Raw genomic sequence first — 23,524 nt, forward strand, 5'->3', positions numbered from 1 at the left:
TAATTTACTGCTATTAGCTAAGCAAGGTATGCATATTGTGAAGTGTGCAGTGTGCTTTGGTCTGAGGTGTATCAGCTGAATGAGCAAGCAGTACAATCCTGAATTTGGTCATTAACCAGTGGGCAGTAATTATCACCACTCTGCAGTGAATTCTTAGCTGTCCCATCCCGCTGGGGTACATGCAGGGTAAGTGTTCACTGGGTTGCAAAAAGGAACGTTATTTGTACCTCACAATTTGTCAACATACCATAATTTGCCAAGGAAATCTTTCTAGGAATGAACTTTAAATAATTATTTATCCTCCTCCTTTCCTGGGCTGACAAAACCATAGTAGCACACTGCTTTGCAAGACTCTCTTTTACCATTTAGAGATTTTTCTAGCCTCAGGGTATCTGGTCCTGGGCTCCAGTATGGCTTTGTGGCTCTAAATGTACTGATTTTGCATAATCCCATATCATTTTGGGCTGCTACTACCACCTTAACCTTGTTCTCAACAGCCTCTGAAACTTTCATTTTCATATTAGGATATGGAGAAGTACCAAGAAAAAATGCTCTTGCTCTTGGTGCATTAAAAAAAAGTACCTAAGCTTCTAGCACCTGGAAAATAAATTCTAGATGTTGAGACCATTTTTTATCTGATCCCAGAAGCAGCTGGCTTTGTTCTCACCCTCAAGTGTGAATCAGATGCTTCCTTGTGCATGGCAAATGGGGACTGTGATAGCCATGAGGAGTGCCAGCACTGTGGCCATGCAAGAATGGAGTATATTCCCAGGGAAATCAAATACCAGTGATGCCAGATTACACATTTAGTATAAATTGAAAGGCCTTGCCCACATACCTGTTAGTTACAAATAGTGTATCTTGTTTCATTTAATTTCTTGTAGAACAAATAACTCTTTAGTCCAGAGGCACTGTGTTTCCAGGGAGCATGGTATGCATTACCATCAGCTGCATGTTGGATTGCTTTTCTGAATGTTTTACTCAATTTAGTCTTTTTCCTTCCATGTAAAGTGTATTTTTCCCTTTCTCAGAGACATGGCTATTGCACCTTGGGAGAAGCCTTTAACCGCTTGGACTTCTCAAGTGCGATTCAGGACATCAGGAGGTTCAATTACGTGGTCAAAGTAAGCTCTTTGTTTTATATGTATATTCTAAAGATGCTCTTGCTGATCTGCCTGTGTGTACAAAAGGAATATGATTTGTAATTGTATAAATATCCTGATCATATGTAATTTATAATGCAAGTAGCAACTTTAGACTGAGTAGATTTTCTCTGGTTTAAACTCTTTATATGGCTTTCTGAAAGCCTATAGCTTGAGGAGGATGGAAATAGTCAGTGTGCTGTGTCATTTAAAAGCGGAACATCGATGGTAGTTTCAGTTGTTGTTCATCAGTCTGGGTAATGAACTCTCTTTAAAAGTAAAATGATTTCTATACAACCAAAAATAGTAAAGTGTCATTAATCTTAAATATATATTGCTGCATCTCAAATATGTTTCAAATAACAATTTCCAGAAGAATACTTGATATTTGTAAGTATTTTGATATTTCTGTATCTTCTGTCACTTCTTACCAGTCCTGTGATTCATTGCAGGTTTTTTTATCAAGGATAAGATATCTTTGCATTTATCATTTTTAACATTACTTACAGCTTGAGACTGCAGCTCAATGCCTCACCAGCAGCCCACTTGGAAATGCCTGTTTTGGGTATACTGGTATCTTACTAGCCCCAGGTTTATTTTATTATCTAACTTGAGGTAGTAAAGTGCTTGTCCCAGCTCCTAGAGAAGCTCAAAATCTGGGTCAGATCACACTAGAGTGGACTGTTCAGTGGTGAGGCTGTTCACAAATATTGTATTTCTTGGAATGCATCCTGAACTTGAAAAGATACAAATAAAAATTAAATAAACATACCAGGAGAACACTCCAGCACTAGCCTGTGGACTGTTTGTAGAGAAAACACATTCTATCCATCCCTGTGAAGATGAGGCAGTGTATTATACTTACAGAAAAACAACAGATGGGGAAACAAATCAGAAAATATTTGCTTCCAGGCTAGTGGTTAGAGTACTTGCCTGGTTTGTTCCCCTTGCAGGGTTTGGAGTTTTTTTGGTATATGGATGTGTTGTGGTTTAGAACATTACTTTTTAATGCTGGTTTGGGAGCAGAATCAAGAGCCTTTATCTTTTCCAAGACTTTTCAGCCTTGAACAGTAAGAAGAAGAAAAACCAAAGAACTTAAAAAAGGTGATTTGGTATAAGTGGTGTTAACCTTGGGTGTCTCAGTTGAATAGCAAGCAGGTAACAGGAATGCAGATCTAGAATTTTGCATTTGTTTTAGATGCTGCAGTGCCTAAACTGGGTTGCTCAAAACAGTTGATCAACTCAAAGTGCAAAGTCCAGCGTAAGCACATATACCAGTTTTTCTTCTGTTCACCAAGAACTATAAAATGCTGGTTTAGTCAGCCAGGCTTAAGATCATTGAGGAAGGAGCAGTACTTTAAAATTCAGAAATTTAGCTTTGCAATCCAGACCATTATTCTGCTAAGAGCAGACCCTAAGAAATCTGAATTTAAAATAGTAGATAGACTTTCAAAGTCCTTTAATTGTTTTAGAATTTATTTGGCATTTTGAAAATTCAGAATTGTTTTACAGATACAAAACTTTGATCATGTCTTTGCATCAGTTCCTCTGAGGTGGTAGCTGTTTGTTGATAGCAAGGTATAAGTCAAGAATACTATTTTGAAAGACCAAACCCTACTCTAGCTCTTCTTTGATCCCAGACCATCAAGATGATTCTCCAACTAACTAAAAATATGTCATTCATTATTAAAAGTTAATATTGATGTCTGTCCAGGACTCTTTTAGGATGAGCAGTGAGGGGGAGAAGGTAGGATCAGTTTGTTTTTTGTATTTGTTGGTGCTGTAGTGTATTTATAATGTCCAGTGTTTCCAAGTAAACACCTGATCCATTCAAACATGGCTCTGCATGTATCAGTGTGTGAGATCCTAGTACTCTCTGCTACTTGGCTTTTGCTAGAATTGTCTTAATTCTTGCATATTACCTTTCACGGAAATTGGAATCTTCATTACAATCGATCAGGTGGAATTTTTCTTTAATTTGATCTTTTGACTGAGCAATATAACTGATTTCTTTTTAATTAATCAAGAGAAATGTACCTACTTGCTTGAACTGGCAGACTGCCAGAGACATCTAGATATGTTCTCAATTATTAATCAAGCTAATAGCCTTTGAAAAAGCCAACAAAGAGATCCTGGTATCTATTTATACAGTTTTTGAGACTAGATTGCTTGTATTTAACTACATCAGGACAATTAATTCTTTCATAGCACATAATGTTTTGTCAGAGATGATGCAGAGGAGCCAGAAGTAACATTATTAAATCAGGGACAGAACAGGTATATTCTTTCTTCCTCCCGTGGAAAATTATTGTTGAGGGAAGTGTCAAATGGGTGTTTTAGAAATGAAGATACAATATAATTTTTGGCAAGCTTAGTCTTTTTCATTCTCTGTGCCAGCACTTGGTGCTACCCTACACTGGAGCACTCTGTAGGGAATGCTGTTCATGCTTTCCCTTTCCAGTGTGTTGAGAACACTTGTTCTGAACTCATTGTTATAAAGTGCAAATTGCAAAGCACAGTGCCACACCTCTCAACATTGCAATGGTGTCACAACAAAGTCTCTCATAATAAGAGACCATTTTTTGTTGAAGAGCTAATGGTTCTTATCAGCTGCAAAACTTAATCTGAAATGTAAAAGCGAATGTGTCAGTATGGAGCAAGGGCTGCCTCTGGTAGCTATAGCTTGGCATTCATGCGTGGCAGGAACTTAAGCTGTTGTGATTATTTTGCCCTAAACCATTGCCGCTGTTCTTGTCACTCTTTTTGCTCACAGTGGTTTCAGAGGCAGATGTGTGGACAGCTAGGAGATTCTTACTATAATACTTAAGAGAAGGTTACTGATATGGTTTATACACTGCTGATTATTAGATAGCTGTGGTTTATTTTACCAGTGACCTGAATGTAGGGCTAATACAGAAATTGGCTTTGCCTAAACTAGGCAAAATAGTGTATTTCCTCTCCATGAGTAGGAAGTAGTGCACTAAATCCATCACACTTCAGTTTGACTAATAAGATACTTCCACTCAGAAGCTGTAGTTCTGGTAGCTGGTATCAATTTAGAATGATGATCCTGGCCACCAAATCTGTCAGGGGCTTCAGGACCCGGCCACATCCAAATTCACATTTGTATTTGTGAGTCCCTAAACAGACTCTGTTGCTTCACTACAGCTCATAAAGTATGTAATGTGCTTTACCAGAGATAAGTATTTGTACAGTATTTAAAAAGCATGCATCCTTCAGAAATTGTTCACGGGATGCCAGTGGGAATGGTTAAAGCCTTCCACATGTCTTCCTTTGTCTTCTGAAATCTGTAGTTATATTATCACAAAATGCCAATGAAGGCTGTTTTAGGTGAGCATATGCACTAAATACGCATTTAAGACCATCCTTCTGTCATTCTTACGACTTTTAACTTTTTTTCATAGCTTTTGCAGTTAATTGCAAAATCCCAGTTAACTTCACTGAGTGGTGCAGCACAGAAGAATTACTTTAACATTTTGGACAAAATTGTGCAGAAGGGTAAGATGTAACTGTTCAGATTTGATTGTTGTAATTAAGCTATCAACTGATCTTTGTTTGTTAATTTTATTACCATTTTTGCATTGTAAGACAGTAATAACATAATTATTCCAGTTTTCATACTTCCCATCCCCTGACTGCAGTAAGTTAATTTCACCAACTTGTTTCATTAGACTTCATTCAATAACAAAGAGAAAATAAGTGACATTTAGATTCTATTCAAAAACTATTGGTTACTGTTAAATTATGCTCTTCACAAAATGCAAAATCTTTTAGGTTAATAAAATGTTTGGGTTTCAGTTTGCATGATGTACTGAGACTCAAAAAACATGTTTTGATTAAGAAAAAGCCATTACTTTATATTGATTTTTATTTTTTTCTGGTAACCATACTAAATGGAGATGTTATACTGTCTGCTTTGAACTGAAGAAATTTGGTTTATAGCTACCTGTTTAGCATTAAGCTTATTAAATGCATAGCATGAATTTTTGCATCAAATTTGCCTATGAAATTGTTTATTATTGATCTTGCACATGAGGAACCACATCACTGAATGCCATGGTGTTTATTTGTACATAAACAATTGAGTTGTAATTAATTAATCTAAAAAATAGTAGTGATTAGTTTGAGCTGTTAGCTTGGTTAACTCTGTCATCCAAAATTGTATTTGGTTTGTTTTGTTTTCTAGTTATGGAAGACCAGTATAATCCACGGTTGATCAAGGATCTTCTACAGGATCTGAGTTCTACTCTCTGTATACTGATTAGGGGAGTAGGAAAATCTGTGTTGGTAGGCAACATCAATATTTGGATTTGCCGATTAGAAACTATCCTTCTGTGGCAACAACAATTAAAAAATCTTCAGATGAACAAGGTATATTATTAATTCATGTTAATTAATGTTTGGGGGAGGAGAATTAAGAATTATGTTGAGTATTGCATGTGGATTTCTAGGTGAACCAAGTTTCAAATATATTTTAAACAGTTTTACTTGTTTTGTTTTATGAAGTAATGTGAAATTAACTCATTGGCATCAACTTAAGTTTCTAATGTTTTAATAGCTTTTTTCTAATGGAAACTGCTGCAGTGTCTGTGCTGCTGCTTTGTAGTAGAGATGTGTAGATAGAATTGGTTTTCTCACTCAAATAAGTTTTAAAAAAATTATCTCTAGTTTGTCAGATAAAATTGGGGCTTTTCCCCCATGTCTTAGTTCCAAAATAAATTTTCTACAATTGAAGAAGTAAAAATCTAAGACATTTTGGAGGTGTATAAACTTAAGTAGCAATTTTACAGATTTATTCATTAGTGCAGTTGCTTTTGCAGTAAAGAAAAAAAAAGTTAATTACTTCAGCATCTGGATTCTTCTCATGTGACTCTGTTTAAAGCATGTGGTATGCACAGTTCCAGGGTTTTATAGTGGAAACTTCTGATGATAAGCAGACAACTTTTTTTAATCTGACTGGTTTACTCCTGGAAGAAATCCTGTAAGATATTGCTCACTGTGAAGTCAAACAAGTGTTTTATCTATTGGCTTCCAGCTATGAAATTTTGAAATTGTCCTTTCTGTGTGAGCTAGTTTATCTGAATAAACCAGCTACTTTTGGAATAGAAAGGAGGAATGAGAAACCTGGTCTCAGCAGTTTCCATGTGCCAAGCAACCACAGCACAGACACTTCTGAGACAGTGCAGTTACTGCTGCACTTGTTCCTTCCAGCATGACACTTCCCTTGGAGCTGTTTTACCCTGGCTGAAGTAGCCCATGAGGAATCTTGCATCTGTAATGCTCACATACTCATTCCTCAGAGGAGGAATGCTGCTGCCCCAGCAGTGCTTGTACCAGTGACTCTGTGGGAAGTCTGGTCTATAAGCAAGGTGAATGGCTGGGAAGGAAGCAGACAGAAGTGTGAGCCCATGGGTGCAGGGCAGCTGTGCTGCCACCACCTTGTGACAGGGCAGCTCTGCTCCCCGGGGCTGGCAGCTGCCATGCTCTCCCTGCCGGCTGGGACACTGCCTCCAGCCTGCTGGGCCTCTGCCACGTGGCACTGTGGGCTCCAGCTGTAGTCGTGTAGGAGCTGTGCTGCTGCTCACCCCACTACAGTTCAGAGGTGTATAGTCTTAATGGAAGCATTCTCAGTGCTCTCATCTGTCAACTCTGCAGATCTCCTCATTTATAAATGAGGGGGAACTTTCTCTAGACTTCAGAAATTATCCCACTCTCTTCTGCCCCTAACTTCCAAAATGCTTTTGTTTTGTATCTCTGGTCTTCAGTCCTGTATTCTGTTTTGTACTCTAGTTTGCTTAAGGCAAGATGATATGCGTTTTGTTTGTTAATAAAAATTGAGGAACTATAGTGATCCAACAAGTTAGAAATAATTGGTTCATGCCTTTCTTATAGTTAAGGCTTTAGCACACTATAGATGAAGTTGACTATAGTTTTCAAGACTGCATAATATTTTGAGAGAACAGAAGTGTTTCAAAAATTATTTGAAATTTAAATAATGAATTTAAGATATGTTTATTTAAACAGTAGGAAAGCTATGAATTATAAAGCTTACAGCTTGTTGCTTCTTCTGTACCATTAATCATTTAAATTTTCAACAGCATTGAGAGAATAATTGTAGGCAAGCATTAACTGTAGATTTTACTCAATGATTTGAAAAAACTAAACTAGGACCTAAGATGCCTCTAAAGTAAGGAGTCTTATTTGTACTTTATACTGTCGTGTTTTTGTGGCTAAAAGTCTTCAACTCTTATTTGCAGCAAGTCAACAATGGAGTGACACTTAGCGATCTCCCTCTCCATATGCTGAATAACATCTTATACAGGTTCTCTGATGGCTGGGACATTATTACTCTGGGTCAAGTGACCCCAACTTTGTACATGCTTAGTGAAGACAGACAGTTGTGGAAAAAACTCTGCCAGTACCATTTTGCAGAAAAGCAGGTAATAAACTTTGTTATTTGTATAAATGTAGCTTTTTTGATATCATACACTAATAATGGAGCATGAACTTGCCCTTTTTGAGATAAAAGTGTAACATTGTGCAGTAATTGTGAGTGTTCTCTGTATTTGGGTCTTGATTCCTCCTAAATGTTGCATTCAGTATGTCTGTGAGTTTAGGATAACTACTGGGCTGCTTCCTTGCATTATTTTAAAAAGTGAATGCATTATTTTAAAAAGTGAATGCAAGGAAACAGCCCAGTAGTTATCTTAAACTCGCAGACATACCGAATGCAATATTTTGGAGGAATCATGCTCAAAATACAGAGAATACTCAAGATTACTGCACAATGATTGCAAGATGGGCTTTTTAAAAAACTGCCTAGCCAGTGTTGTAGAGGACACCTCTAAAGTGTTCCTCTGAAGTAGAGCTTGCATTACCAACTATGGTAGGCAGACAGGTTTCTCAAACTTTTAAGCTACATGAAAATTCTGTAAACGCCAACTTGAATCTTTGCTAGGAAGGTAAGAACAAATGCATTGAAATTAGTAACAGAAAGAGAAGCAGTACTTTCCTGTCACTTCCTCATAAAGATCATTGAATTAATCTAGGAATGACTCCAGAGCTGTCTTCATTTTCTGACATTAATAAATGCTGTGAAAATAAACCTAAGAAAGTGGAAGGTACCTCATTAGAGCTGGAGGAAGAAATTTTGAAACCTTGTACATTCTGTACTGGAGGAAGCCAAAGTGCCCATTCTTAAATATGGCTGGTTGAAGTTGCTTGGTGACTACCAGATTAAGTACTATTGTAATTGGGAAGGCAGAACTGAAGCTCAATTAACTCATGCACCATTGACCCAAATAAGATTTTTTTTTTTTTTTTTGGTGTGAGATGAAAAGTTTTAGAATTAACTGTGGAAAAAATAGACAGAAGCAAACTGAAAACCCATCTTCAGAAGCAGCCCAAAAGAATTCAAGGTGAAGTTATAAGGATAACAAATTTAAGCTTATGTAGCAGTTGAGTGGATTTTTGAGGGTAGATGAGGTAAGCTGTACTGAACAGTGACAAAACTGGTTAGAGAGGAACTTCTTATAGTAGGGTGATGCAGGGAAAAAGAGACTTAAGGGTTCCTTAAGTGAAATTAGCTGTCCCTGTGCCCCATGAAGTACTCTTGTACACAGTGTTTCCAGTGTGTTCCTGAATGTTCACATTTAATTTCTAAGTTATTATCTAATGATATTACCATATCAAATTCTGCTTCTTCTCATTTCAAGTGTACTGGCTTAGTAAGCCACAGAATCACGTTAGGTTGTTTTTTTCTGTCCCCTGCAGTGTGTTGAGCCTTTGAAACAACCATGAAAACATAATTGATATCTGAAGAGCACTTTTGGAAAAAATGAGAGACATTATGAAACAATAAAGTGTAGCTGAAATCAGAAAGGCAGGTCTAGTCTCTCCCCATTCAGAAATTGTCTTCTGAATGAAGAAAGCCTTCAATGTATTAGCATTAATCCACACCGAGTGGAACAGAAGTCTTTTATAATACATACTTAATAAACCTTGCCTGTCTCTCAAGCTGGGGAGAAATAGCTGTTGTGCAGCAGCTAATCTTTACATGCAGATTAGGTCCTCAAGAAGTCAATCACTAATTATTGCTATCCTTCTAGAGAGATCACAACCAAATGTGAAAAATAAACATGTATATGCTTTTAAAATTAAATAGCTTTATTTAAATCCATAATGCTTTTCTAGAAAACCATAATGTGTAATGCACAATCATGTTTTTAAATCTCATTCCTGAGTGGTTTGGGTTTTTTAAATGGATAAAATTAATTGCTTACAATTCTAAATACTGTTTTGTTAAATGCTTCTTGATTATAATTAGAATAATTTTGAGACAGTAGAATTAGATCAGCTGTGTATGGCCTAGTTTTTCTTGGCAAACATGCAGTCTCCTATTTTTAGTCTTTGCCTTCCATCTTTTTCGTGGTCAGATCTGTTTCACTGCTTTGCAGAGATGTATGACTTCAAAGAATTCTAGTTACAAAACTTCAGTATGACTATCTTCCCCCCACCTTCCCCTGTCCTTTGCCTGAATTGACTACAACAATTTTAAAGGAAGATATTAATTTTATGTCTAGTTTTGTAGGCATTTGATTCCATCAGAGAAAGGTCACATTGACTGGAAGCTGATGTACTTTGCACTTCAGAAATATTACCCAATAAAGGAACAGTACGGGGACACCTTGCATTTCTGTCGACACTGTAGTATTCTGTTTTGGAAGGTAAGAGCTTTGGAACAGATAATCAGAAATAAGTTCAAACAGCTACTAGTGAGCATCTGCAAGGAAAATATTATGGTCATCTTCTCAGCTTTCTTATGTGAAAGGTTATTGGATAACTAATATCTAACTTTAAAATAATATATAAAACTTCCATATAAATTCTGTGTTAAATTCCAAAGTTGTTCTTAATCTTGCCTTCTTATTTCTTGGTATCTGATAACCTCAATACTTAGAATTGCAATGGAAAGTGCCACGTGGAAAGAGTTACTCTGTCTACTTTTATTTATTTGATCTTATGGAAAGTTGTGAGGGACTAGTCTGAAGTTAGTGTTTTTAATGATGCCATGTTAATCAATATATGTCTAATAATTACTACATTTTTTCCTACCACATTGGTACAGAGCTCTGTATTTTTATATTTTTGCTTTTGTACCATATGGAACTTGGAGGAATGTTTAAACTTCATCCAGAGTGTGTTTTATCCTGGTTTTGAGGTTTACCATAAAGCATATGTTGTCTTACAGGATGATTTTAATTTCAGTAGGGCATTCTCTTTTTTAGTGTGTATGATTACACAATCCTGCTTTTACTCTGTGTTGTACTATAACGGAGCCTTCTAGTTCGTGACACTTCTTTAATTTTACAGCTGAAAGATCAGATATGGGTAGTGTCAAGTGGACAACAAAGAGCAAGAAATGTTTGAGAAATTTTGGAAAATACTCATATTACTCATATTCTAAGAAACATAAATTAGTTGCTCTTGTGTCATCTCTCTGTGATTTTTATGAGAAGTTGTATATCAGTGTGAGGCTTTTTAATTTTCCTTCAAAAAACGTAGGCTGTTTAGCAGGATAAGCTAAATCCTGCTAGAAATAGCATGTTCCTTAATGATGCAATTCTGAAGTTGAGTAACTTTGATATCACGAGAACCCTTCCAGGTAGTAATGTTTTGCAAAATTAATAGTAGGGAAGCAGGTAGCCAGAATTGACTTCTATTGTGAAAAGCCTGGGGATTTTCTGAAGGATCTGTGTCAAGAATGACTAAGAACTTTCATTACAGTGGAATAAGTCTTTAGCATATAGCCAAATATGTAGGGTAAAGCCTCTCTGAAAGGAGAAATTTCAAAAGTGAGTACACAGGTGCATTTAGATGGACACTTGCGGTATGAGATTTCTCTGGATTGCTTGCCTTCACTGTGTAGAGTTAATGCTTTCTACACTAAATTTCTCTCATTTTGATCTTAATATAATTGAAAAGTACAAGTCTCTAATATTAGGAATTACTTTGAATGTGTTTGGAATTAAGTGTTTAACTTTGGAGGTGGTGGGACAGTAAGAGGCAGTGAACCTGTGCAGGTTGCAGTAGTATTCCAGTAGTAGGTTTAGCAGTCAAGATGACAAGACACCTGTTCCAATCTATTCTGAAATAATAGGACTCATTTTGGACTTACTTAAATTCTTTGAAATACAGGAAGTTCTAAAGGTACTTTGGACTAATGAGCAGTGCCTCCTAGATCACCATTCCAGTGCTGCCTCATCCTAGAGATGTGGGCAGGTCTTAAAGTGATAGTGCAGTTTTAGATTGTGCAGAAGCACACAACCAAAACTATTGGAGCAGGTGTTTGGGATCAGCTGTTTCAACAAGAGCACAGTCAGCAGGTTGAGGAAAGCCATTATCCCTTTCCATGCAGCACTCAGACCACCAGGGATGCTGCAGCCATGAGGCCTCCAGCACAAAGGTGATACTGATGAACTGGGTGATGTAATCAGGGAGGCTGGAGGACTTGCCATGCGAGGAGTGGCTGGGGAAAACTGCTTCAGGGGGACATAAGCGCCTGCCATGAGGACAGCCAAGCAAGGGAACAGTTTGACCCATAGAGCTGGTGCAGTTTCCATCCTTGGATGTGATCAGGAACTGACTGAATGAAGCTCAGAGCAACCTGGTCTGATCTCACAGTTTAGCCTGCTTTGAGCAGGAGGCTGTGCTAGAGACCTTCGTAGGTGCCTCCCAGCCCAATCATTCTGAGCCTACATCACAGTATTCCTTGGCATCTAAGCCTTGTCTCTGTCTTAAAATAAATGATGACCAGGCTGAAATGGATTGTTAAGTGAATTGATTTATGCATAATTGGCATCCTCATTGGCAGGGACAAGTTAATTGTTATCCAAAATACTGTCCCTCTTTTTACAGGGCAGTGTGGGTCAAGTAGTGCTGGTCATTCAGTTATATAGGGGAAAATAGTGCTGCTTTTTTTTTTTTTTTTCCAGACTCTTGTGTCTATATCCTTTCCCAGGCTAGCTAAAGAGAGGTGAGAAATAAAGCAGGGGTGAGGGGCAAAGGGACAGGAGGTATTTTATTAATTCTAGATAAATCCTGTTCTGGGTGAAAATATTCCTTAATCTGAACATTTTTCAGGCTTTGAAAACTTATTCAAGCTTCAGTATCATAATTGATTAGAAAGACTGTTAAATTAAATATGTATATGAGTGTTCGACATACAGTTTTATCTGTAATGTATAGCAAGGAAAACCCAAACTAAAGCAGAAAAATAACAAAAATGCTACCATCAAATCCAAATTTTAAAAGAGAAATCACTGTTGCTACAGAGGAAGTAGCAAGTGTTTGAATCTTGAAACAAATGGAAGCACTGTATTCTTCAGATAGCTGATAATAAGTAAAATTTTTGTTTCTTCTTTTAATAGTATAATTCAAAAGTCAGGGAACTTTTGCATCCAAGGTCATTCAGAAGAGCTTCAGGCAGAGCTGAACACTTCTTCATACTGCATCTATTTTTATTTTTCTTCTTTCCTTCATTAAAGAGCAAAGCAAAACATTGGAATAGTTGCAGAGAAGAAGGTGCTAAAGCGATCAGGGCATGAAGACTAGGAATGATTAATTTCTCTTAACTCAGTTGTGCTAACAAGGAGCATGGCTACTCTCCATAAATTGTTTTTGGAGACAGAAGTGATGCATAAGCATGAGACTACTTAGGGAAATTATTATGCAAGGGCCATCCTTGATGCAAGTAAATTGTAGTTGTGGGTAAGTGTGCTGAGAGTTAGGAGTTTCTAAGAACCAAACCCACAAGGGTCTCTAATAGCCCACAAGCACAGGCCTAGCTAGTGATTACAAGAGTTTTCAGAAATTTATGAAATTGATAATCTAATGTAATTGCTGACAACATGAGAGGGCTACACACAGGAAATTCTTGGAACCCTCTGTTTTGTGTTTATTTTCAAAGAAGGCCTTGCAAAAAAGGGACTGGCTGCTGAGTTGAATTACCTATTGAACTGTTGAAGTAGGAAAAGAACATTTTCAGTATACTATAATAATCATAATGGGTTTTTAACAAGTCTTTAGGAGTTTTTCAGGAAGAGGTATTTGTATTGCTTTACTTGTCTAAAATCTGTAACCAAAGTAAATTTATATATAGCGAGTAGGAGTCTCCTAAGTTCTTTGTTGGAAGTACAGCGACTTTTGTACTCTTCTGTGTTGGGAGAGAGTAATAGGAAAATTTTCATACTGAATGTCTGTTTTCAAAATTACTTCTTGCTAAAGGATTTGTCCATGATGAAACTGAAAAATCTACATAACTCCAGTAGTGCAAAAATAGTGGCTAATTATTATGTGATGCCTCTGTGAGTGCTTTCATGTATGCTATTTCCTCTGTTCCACAAGGAACCATTGCAATTGTGGCAGATTCATTTATTTTCATGAGCTTATTTAGTAGCACTTTTCAGTTATTTCAGACATGGCCACAGAAGCTGAAATATCTTCTCTCCGTTTCCAGGGCTTTATGAAGACAGTGTAATCACTTCGCATAACACTTGGTTTTAGTCTTCTTGCAATTTCTGCTGATTTTGGTTCTCACAAAGTTGCTTGTGATTTGCCACAAGAATAAAAGACTTTTTCTAAATGGCTTATGAACCTTTGCTTAAATAAACTTTAACTCTGCTTCTTTTACTTTACGGCTCTCCTTCCTGCTTCCTTCTTCACGATTTCAAAGGACTACCACCTTGCTTTGTTACTCCAGGTATTTCTTGTGTCTCATCTGTTTTCATTGCTGACTGTTCCATAATGTCAAAGTGAATAATGTGTTCCTTTCTAATCTGATGCTCTCTGTTTTGATTTTTTCCTTTCTACACATCTGTTCAGCTGCAGGAATAGTTTGTTTCTTGTTCCCTTTTAGATAAAGGTAGTGATGACTTCCCATCTCAGCTTTTCATCATTTTGTCCTTTATTATTGCCATAATCTCTCTTAATGCCATTTAAACTAGGAGCCTAATGAGCATAGGTGTCAGTGGGATCAGACAGATTTTGCTAAGAAATAGGTTTCTCTGCACCCAGTGTTATTATAAACTGTTTTCTGCATGCACTGATGTATTTAATTCAGTACTTAAATCTGAAGAGTAACATGTACCTCAGATAACTTCCATACAAATGTATAAAAATTGATTTTATTGCACTTGGAATGCTGTAGTCGTATTTACTTTTATAGAGAATTTGTCTGAAAATAAATTCCCCAAAACAGGCTGCATGTGACTTGAGATAGTCAAGGGAAGCAATTAAGTTGTTGTCTTCTGAATGAAGAAATGGCGAAAATACTTCGCCAGAGTTTCTTATTGTCTATCTATGCTAAATTTTGGGGAAAACAACTACATTTGCCAGTAAACACTCCTCCTGGGGAATTCTCTTCTTACTTTGAAAGAAGTCTGCTTTAGCTTTGAACATTGAAATCGAATTATTTTAACACTTTTTTAAGTGTTTTTATTTTATTATTGAGTTTATTATTCCCATAAAAATGTATTTCTCCCTAAATGAGGAATACTCATAACTAAAAGAAAATTGTGATTCTTCTTGTCAGTTCTCATCACTTTTTTCACTGTAAAATTTATTTTGTTTTCAATAACTAAAAACATCAATAACTGATCTCTTGAGATTTTTTTTTTTTTTTGCACCTGTAATTCCCAACTGGGTAGAACTTTCAAAAGCGCTTTTTTAATGATGTGCAGAGAAAGAGCCGTGTTACAAAGTCAGTTTAAAATATTCAGGAGTATAAATAAGAAGAGGATAAACCCTACCTTTTTTCCCAGAATTATCATTCTGATGGTGTTTTTTCCTGGAAACTAGGAAAGTAATGACATGACATTGAGATGGCAATGGGTAGAGAAGATAATAGTCCATCAGCAACTACCTTTGAGTGTTTTCTGGTGTGGTGCAGCTCTTCCTTGCAGATGTCATCTCAAGATGAAGGTGTTAACTTTAACACTTCTGATTTTGCTCTTGGTCATCTGCTCTTTCTCATCTACAGGTTCCCCCAATAGGCAGTTCTACCTGGGTCTCTTTTTTTATGTGTGTGTTTGTCTTCCCCTCTGTGTCTTGAATCTGTTTCTCAGGTGTTGTTAAATCAATTATTAAAAAGAGGTGGAGGATGAGGAGGTGATACCACCTGGTGTATTCTTGTAGTCCTCCATAGACTTAATGGAAAACCAGATAAAAACATCTACTGAGTAACAATTTTCACTGGAAAAGCTGAGCAGTATTTAGAATGCATTTCACCTGGTGCACTTTGGTGCTGCAAAGACTTTGTGTGGGAATGTGTCAGTAAGAAAAAAATCACTTGGTGATTCCTTCCTTCTATTAACTTAATTGCATGTAATTGCACTTCCTATGGAAACAAAAGTGATGAAGACCATAGTAGTCTGTGATCTGTTTGTCTTGTATTTGTCTAGTTTTCTTGCCTCACATGGTGTATTCACCAACATTGATGGAAAAGGGACAGAAACTCCTTAAAGCCTGGAGAGGACACTTCTGAGCCTTACAACAACATGGACAAGTTTTTTATCTTCTCCATTGGGCTGTCTGGGAACTTCTCATTTCACCTCTGCATTTCCCTCATTTAGGAGGTTTTAATAAGATGCAAACCACAACTTTTTGTTCGAAGAAGAATTTGAATCTTAAATAATCGGATGGGTCTGCTGAGGTCAAATTTCTGTAAGAAGAAAGAAAGCACTGCAGGCTTAGTGAATTTGTAATGACAAAGCCTTTCCACCCCGTCTTACTTCTCTAGTCCTACTTTGCCTAGGTGCCAACTTCTTTTTTAAGGCAGTGCTTTCATTTCACTTGGGCAAAAGGTAGACGTGAGAGACGTAAGAAAGATTAGGTGGAAAATGTAGCAAGGTAGAAAAGCTTTTAAGACTGGGAATTCAAACACACTGTTCAGGTTTTTTGATGCTGCCCATCATTTTCAAAGCAAGGAACTCATTTTCCCTCAAAGCAATAGATGACTTCAGGTTTTGATTAAATAGATAATTTAGGTTCAATAAAGCTCATGCCTTTTTGCCTTTTTGTTATGGTTATTGAAAAATAATGAATAAGGAAGATGATACTTTTTCAAAGGCTCCATATCAGGTTCTGGTAGATGGAAAAAATTGTTTTGGTTTTGCTTTGTTGTTGTTTTTGGGTTTTTTTTCTCTAAATTGGGGGTAAAATGAGACTGCATATGGAAGGAGAACTTACTTATTTTTCTCCTTCATTTTTCAGGATACAGGACACCCCTGCACAGCCAGTGATCCAAATACCTGTCTCATGCCAGTATCTCCTCAGCATTTTATTGATCTCTTCAAATTTTGAGATATTCAGTAACTGTTCTCCTGTGTTTGTGGCCATTTTTGTGAAGAGTCAGGCAGGATATGTTATGCTTTTTGTGCAATATATTTAAGTGTAATGTTTTATTGTAGCTTAAAATGTATGGGGGAGATTATCAGGGAGGTTTATTTGGCGTATTGCTTTTGTGCAGAATAACAAGGAGGAAAGGAGAAACATAAAGAAAATTTCATTGTCAGGAAATCTCCAGTGGACTTTTTTTCAAGTCCGAGAAAGACCACTTTAATCTCAACTTCAAATCCACGCTTTTGACGCCTTAATAGTTGGTTAAAATTATGTAGGGGAGTTTTGAAAATTTCATGGAAGAATTAAACTACTCTTGCAGGGACCAAAGGAGGGTTTTTTTTTGTTAATCCTTCTTTCTATAAGCCATGGTTTTCAAAACACCTCCATATAATTTGCACTATTATAAAGAATAGGCCAATATTCTCTTAGACTCTTACTACATCATTACAAAGGTGGCATTCATTATTATGAGCTAGCGAGTAAAATATAACTGTGGTTATATCTGCTGTTGAACTTATATGAATGAAGGAAATCAACCAAGTTTTGTACATACATTATGCAAAAATATTTATTTTTCTTAAGGACTTTATTAAACATTTAACCTGTCTTAGCACATCTTGCGGAACTCGTGAGACTAATCTGGGGCTACTGGAAACCTTTCTGATGGTAGCTACAGCCTTCATTTATACTGTTTGGAATGTCTACAAGTGCAGCTGCATTAATTTCATCTTCTAAGAAGAAGACATTATTGAAATTTAATGAGGATGGAGTTGCTTGTTCCTAGACTGGTACAGTGGCAGAACACTATGCTAGCAACTGAGGTTTTAACCTGACAAGCTATGGGAAACACAAAGTCAGTCTGAGCTGGAGCACCTTCTGCCAAGTTAATCAGCTGATAAATTCTCCAGGAGGCTATTTTTTCCTATCCTGTAGAACAAAATTAATTGCTTGGCTTAAGCAGGTAAAGGAAAAATTGTGGAAGTTTTGGATCTGTCAATGAAATTTAACAATATGTAATGTACAGAAAAAATAAATCATGTACCATATTCTGCACTTGCTTGTTCTGAATCCAGTTGAGTACAGTGTAATAAATCATGGCTTTATCTGTTATTCCTAGAAGCCTTTGGTGCATAGAGATTAATCCATTTGAATTTTGTAGATCTTTCTGTAACCCGTTGTCTCTAGTAATTGGTAATGGAATGAGAAGCATACAAGCAGTCCAAGTGTGTATTTTCCCTTTTTGTAATAGCAGAGCTGGGTTATTGATAGGCTGCGCAAGAAGAGGAGAATATTTATGTCCTCAAGAAATAGTTAAGTTATACTTAAGTCTTTGTGATTGAATTGCTGATTTTTGTGGATTTTTTTGTGGATTTTTCAATACAAGGTTTTGTGGTTTTTTTCTTTCTTTCTTTCCATGCAGGTGTTGGCTGTGGTGAAAGTAATGGCCAGCTGTGGATCCAAGAACCTCCATTCTTATTCCTGTTATTCAGAGCATTGCTGCAGGCCTTGCTTTCCCAGCCAAGCACTGCTGCAGCCACTGGATTTGTAAAGGACCCAGCAGCTCTTCTTTAACAGCAATTTGTACCCCATTTATTTAATTCTGGTAATAGCGCAGATGCTTTCCTGTCTCTGAGACCTCAGTAACCCTGACAGTGGCTGGTGGTGGCTGACATCCTCTAACCACTCCTTTATCATGGTCACAGTTTTGCTACCCTGCATAAAACTTCCTGTAAGTATATGGATGCTTTGTCTGAGCTTGAAAGAAAGGTTTTAAAGCCAGCATTTGATTTAATGCTGCTGTGAGCTCTTCACCCTCGTGCTGAAGGCCTCTGCTGAGGGACTGTGCAGAACCACCTCTCCTGCAGACAGAGGGCAAAGCTCTTGCACTGTGACCTGAGATGCCCAACACTGAAAAGACAAATAAGGTGACAGCTGGGGAAAGGTACTAAAAGAGCTGAGAGGAAACCTCTCTCCTAGCCACTGAATTGAGGAGGGAGAGAAATGACTTTAAGGTCTTATAATCCATTTTAAGACAGGTTTGGGAAAAATTATTTTCATGTTCAGCTTAGTGCCCACCAGGATCCCAAAGCCAGTACAGTGGCTTTTAAAACATTTCTTCTGGATAAGAGATATGCACAGATGTGCTGAGAAGCATTTCAGATCAAGACTCTTTATGTAAGAAATCTTAAACACTGAGTGTAGAATCACATGGTCATGAGCAGTGATACAAGCTTTTAACACTGGCAAAACTGAGGTTTGGGAACAGTGAAACTCATTAAATATTTAGTGAATACATGGCTTAGACTTAAGGCAAACAAGAGCTTGGTTGAGTGGTATGTGATGTGAAGTCAGCGGATGCACAAGAAGATAACTTTCAATTCTGTTACTTCAGCAAAAAACACTAAGGCAGTGATTTTGGTAATAGGGTTGGTGGTGTTTGAGTTTTTGTGTCAGTCTGTTGAGTTTTTTAATTTAAATCACATAAAGAATGGGGAAAGGATTTCAGCTTTAGAATAACAATCTCTTAATACCTCACCTGAAGCACAGAACATATTTTGACAGCCTAAATCTATCTTTTCCTTTACTCCAGCACTCTCTCGTGTAACCTGAAGCACTGTAACCATGAAAAGGGTTATGCCTTAACGTGAAATCTCTGTTCTTTGGCCTTGTGTGCTGTTGTCCTAGGAGGAAGAGCAGGCACTCTCCCCTTCAGCAGAAAGGGTGCCTTGAAATGTGTTCTAAATCTCTAAAGCAGAGATTTCTTTTTCTTTGGGGACAGCTTTTGTCCCCAAACCTCGATCTCCTTATAGACAGATTTTTCAGTGGCAATGGTAGGAAATCATGTTTTAACTGTGGCCTCTCCATGATTTGTTTTTTAGTGAATTCTAGTCCTGAGAATAGCAGTTCAAAGGCAATCAGGATCTTCACTGCCTAGGCCACAAGGAGCTTGACATTACAAACTTGAAAAACAAAGTCTCCTTTCCCACGCCCCAGTCACTGCCTCCCTAACCTGCCTCTGAGAGACTCCTGGCCTTTTTTATTACATTCTCTCCCAACAGTTTTGTTCACCTATTTCTGGGAAAAGACGTTCTGCCATGGACCTTCTCCAAGAGCACTGCGTGAGCCTTTCTCCTTGGATGTCAGACAGTACTGAGGCTCTACCTGGAAAAAACAGAGGAGTGGGACCTTGCTCTTTCTTTCCCCCTGCTCCCCATCTCTGAGAAATGCAATAAGTTGCTTTAGGAGAAGAAAGAAGCTGAACTTCAGGAAAACACCAAGCTCAAACCAAGAGCTCTCTACTAGAACTAGCATTAAAAGACTAATGGCCTCTTTGCAGTCTAGAAGGCTGAAGCAATGAGGGTTAGCAGGAAGCAGAGGGTAGGATGGGGAACATTAGCACAATGTTTTAGATTTTGCGGTGCACAAATTAGCATATTTGCAGCTCCATTATTGGCATAGAACTTAAAGGCATTGGCAGAGAACCTTAATATCCAACTAAAGTTGCTTGAATTGGCAGATAGATAGGTACTTGCATTAAATAAATCAGTATCAAATGTTTGGAGACAGTTGTTAAATTAGAGTTCAGACTATTGAAACATTAGCTAATTATGCTATTTGCTTGCAGTGTTTTTATACTTTCATCTGCAAGGCTCAGGTCCAAACCTTCAAAGATACCTGGAACGTAATTCCCAGCAAAAATTCCTACAAAGTTCAGCAGGATGAGGGTTACATTTAATTTTTAAAATGTCTCTATTGAAGGACATGACAGATAAATGGATCAGAAAATGAGAGGTGAGAGTAACGTTGGGTTTCTTTTGATTTCCCATGGACCATCCTCTGTGCCACACACAGACCGGTCCCTCTACCTGTCACACATGCTGGTAATGCTTATTTACTGCAGGTTTATGTGTACATTCTTCTACAAATATGAATAAAACGCCTTCAGTTTTATATCTGTTGCACTTTATAATCATTGTGCCTTCAGCTGAAAGTTTTTCTAACAACTTTCAAGGTTTACACCAACAGCTGCCACCTAATTCTAAAATTTATTTACTTGATTTTTATATACTCTGCCACTTGAATGCTATTTTCTTATAGTATTTATAGCAAAACAATAATGGAAGAATAATTTGTTTGCTAAAGTTAGTTATCGTTATCATAATGCTCAGATACAAAATGAAGTTCTGCATGCTGAGGGCACCTCTTCCCAATGTTTTTGTCCCCATCATTCTCTTAGGCACAGCAATTATTTTTAGCTCTATTCCTACTGGAAACTTTTAAAGCTGCAGACCTGCACTCTCCTTCTGAACTCAGCAGTATCCCTTTAGAACTTGGTGAATTTATAAAAGCAATACTTTGGCAGCATTTTCACTAGAACCAGATATGCTTGACCATAATGCAGCAGCTCCTGCAGTTGCATGTCCCAGGCTGCACCTCTGCTATTTTTCCTTACACAGCTCCACAGTGCATGGCCTGCTCCTGTGCCCTCTGTGCCCTTCCCCTGCTCTTACACTGAAGCCTGATCATGCTTAAGCAGCCACTGGGCAGAAGTGAGACCACCCCTAACCAGGATGGGTGTTGCTCCATGGCCTAGTTCAGCCTCCTCACTTCAGCAGATTTATCCTTCCACCAGTTCAGCTCTTGCTGCAAGCTGTCCTTGGGCCTTCTGCTGATCCTATTTCCTTCTGCTGCCTGCACGCACCTTCTGCATTCTTCAGCAACTAAGTCTAATACATAGGCGTAGTAGTATGGAACAGACCTGGAGAAGAGTTTGCTGCAAGTTGAAGAGCACCAAAGTTACAAGCAAATAGAACTTACTGTTTGCATCCCCTGTGCACAGGGGATGGTTTTTCAGTTGCCCATCAAAAGCCAGAAGTTCTGGTCTTGAACTGGAACACCATGAAAAAACACCAGAAAAATGACTAGACGTGTTAGTTCTGATTCTCTAAGACCAAAACCCTGCCTAATAATAAATATTGGTTCTAACAGCTGTAGGAACATTCCCAGATGTTCTGGACTTCTTCTCTTTATAGTGTGCTTCATTCCTCAGTGCCAGAACATCAGCTCCTTCCCTAGTTTTGCACTGTGCCCAGCGCATCCAGTCCTCCCTGCACAGCTCAGGAGCTCAGACCTTGCAGCATGGCCTCAGCTGCCGCTCACCCTGGCCACCATGGTTTGGTCAGGTCACACGATTTACTCTGTCTCTAATATGACTTCTGGGAATTTTGTGCTTCATCCCATCAAACAATGGTTTACTTCCTAATGGGAAGTGATGCTTGACTTGTTTTCCTTTTTTTGTCCTATCAAATGTTGGTTTCCAAGTTTCTGTCCAAATGTTCAGGAGATAAACTCTTTTCAGGCACTACCTAAACTGAAGGGCATTTCAGCCTAAGAGGGGGGTGTTGGTCATGAGAGAAACACGAAGAGTGGGTTTTCGTGTAATCAGGATGTCTTTGCATGTGTGACACCCCTCCTAAAAAGATAACGGATTACAAGTACAAAAATAAAACAAATCAAAAGAAAAATTAATATTAATCATCTTGCATATTAGAAAGCATTAGCAGAAAAAAAAGGTAATATGCCAAGTACAGTACTTCGTGTCAGGGTACATTGGGACAGTGTCTTCATCCATCCCTCAAATACCAGAGTAATTTAGCAGTGTAACCTTGTAGAGAATCCAAGGCTCCTGGACACACAAGATGGTCAAGACCACAGCATTTGGGGGTTTCAAGAAAAAGGTACAAGATAAAAAAGCCCAAAAGACATTGCTAATGTATAGGAATATTTCTGTATCAAATCTGATATATTTTTCTATACAATCTCAAATAATGAGACCAGCCAATTCTCTGAAAAATTACTTTAACTGTTCAGTCTCCTCAGTACAAGGGGCTGGAGCAACTAGAAAGCAAAATATGACATGATTATTTTCAGAAGTGGACAAACCAATCTCAGAAAACACAGCTGTGCACTTTTCTACACAAAGAATAATAATTTTTCTTTTCCAATAGCAAACTCGCAGTTCAAAATGTGTTGTAAAGCTTCTAGTAGTGCTATTTGGGTCTCAAGAGCATAAAAACTTAAATGCCAGCCAAGCTTTTACCAGATTGTTATGGCCTTGAAAAGAATATTCTCGCTTTCTTGCATCTTTTAGTAATTGCCAGACAGAATAGGAAAAATTTCTTCCCAATTGCAGAGTAGGTATTTCTTTTTTCATTATCAGTGATAACAGTCAGTAGATACCATGTGAAAAACCATCATCTCCCTACACTTTACTATCATATATTTCATATAAATTTCTATTATTTATATTCCTATTTTTTACTGTTTTCATACTCTTTTCTTTGTAACTACAGAAGCAGCAACTTTCTGCTATGATGCTGGTAGCACTTAAAATAAATGTAATTCTCTACTTTTGATTTTTAAACTGTTTTTTTGCCTATGTTTGATTCCCTGTCTTGTATGGTACAAATCAGCCATGCTACAAGAAATTTTTGAGACTGACAGTATCTAACGATACACACCTTTGCCAACTGTTGTTGGTGATAAGCCTTTTAGGAAATTACTTTTCTTCTTCGCAGTACTGGTTTTATTTCCCAGATACATCAGAAATTAAGTAGCAGGCACTCAGAGGAAAGAATCAAACAAATCCTCCAAATGATAATTAACAGTTTGGATATGCAAGAAACAGCTAAATAACATGCACATTCATGTTTTCAGATTGCACACAACCTGCAGTTTTGTCATCCAAGATTCCTATACAATAACAAGCATTTTGAAAAGTTTCAGAAATTGAGACAGATGCCAGGCCAAATTCACCTGGCTATAGGAACACCCGTGCTCAAAATTTGACGGGGTTCTTGTCTGCTCAGGGTCTGGAATACAGGTCCTTCCACTTCCTTCCACCTGCCTAGCTGTGCATCTGGCTCACCTGTGTCCAGTCAGAGGAGTCTCAATACAGCCTT

The 23,524-nt window shown here is 37.6% G+C and overlaps 1 protein-coding gene across 2 annotated transcripts in view; it reads left to right on the top strand.

The window, feature by feature from the left end:
- Window positions 1-17,672, top strand: part of FBXO25 (F-box protein 25) — a 30,250-nt gene extending 12,578 nt beyond the window's left edge. The window contains exons 5-11 of one of the 2 annotated variants that reach the window (XM_012572813.5): window positions 1,032-1,124; window positions 4,568-4,661; window positions 5,350-5,534; window positions 7,421-7,603; window positions 9,746-9,889; window positions 13,897-13,923; window positions 16,434-17,672. In XM_012572813.5, the coding sequence (XP_012428267.3) occupies window positions 1,032-1,124; window positions 4,568-4,661; window positions 5,350-5,534; window positions 7,421-7,603; window positions 9,746-9,889; window positions 13,897-13,923; window positions 16,434-16,523 (816 nt within the window). In that variant the 3' untranslated portion in view covers window positions 16,524-17,672. The remainder of the gene's footprint in view (window positions 1-1,031; window positions 1,125-4,567; window positions 4,662-5,349; window positions 5,535-7,420; window positions 7,604-9,745; window positions 9,890-13,896; window positions 13,924-16,433) is intronic. The other variant, XM_002196648.7, reaches the window with a different exon arrangement.
- The last annotated feature ends 5,852 nt before the right edge of the window (window positions 17,673-23,524 follow it).

This window comes from Taeniopygia guttata, chromosome 3 (genome assembly GCF_048771995.1).
Source record: "Taeniopygia guttata chromosome 3, bTaeGut7.mat, whole genome shotgun sequence".
Taxonomy (NCBI): domain Eukaryota; kingdom Metazoa; phylum Chordata; class Aves; order Passeriformes; family Estrildidae; genus Taeniopygia; species Taeniopygia guttata.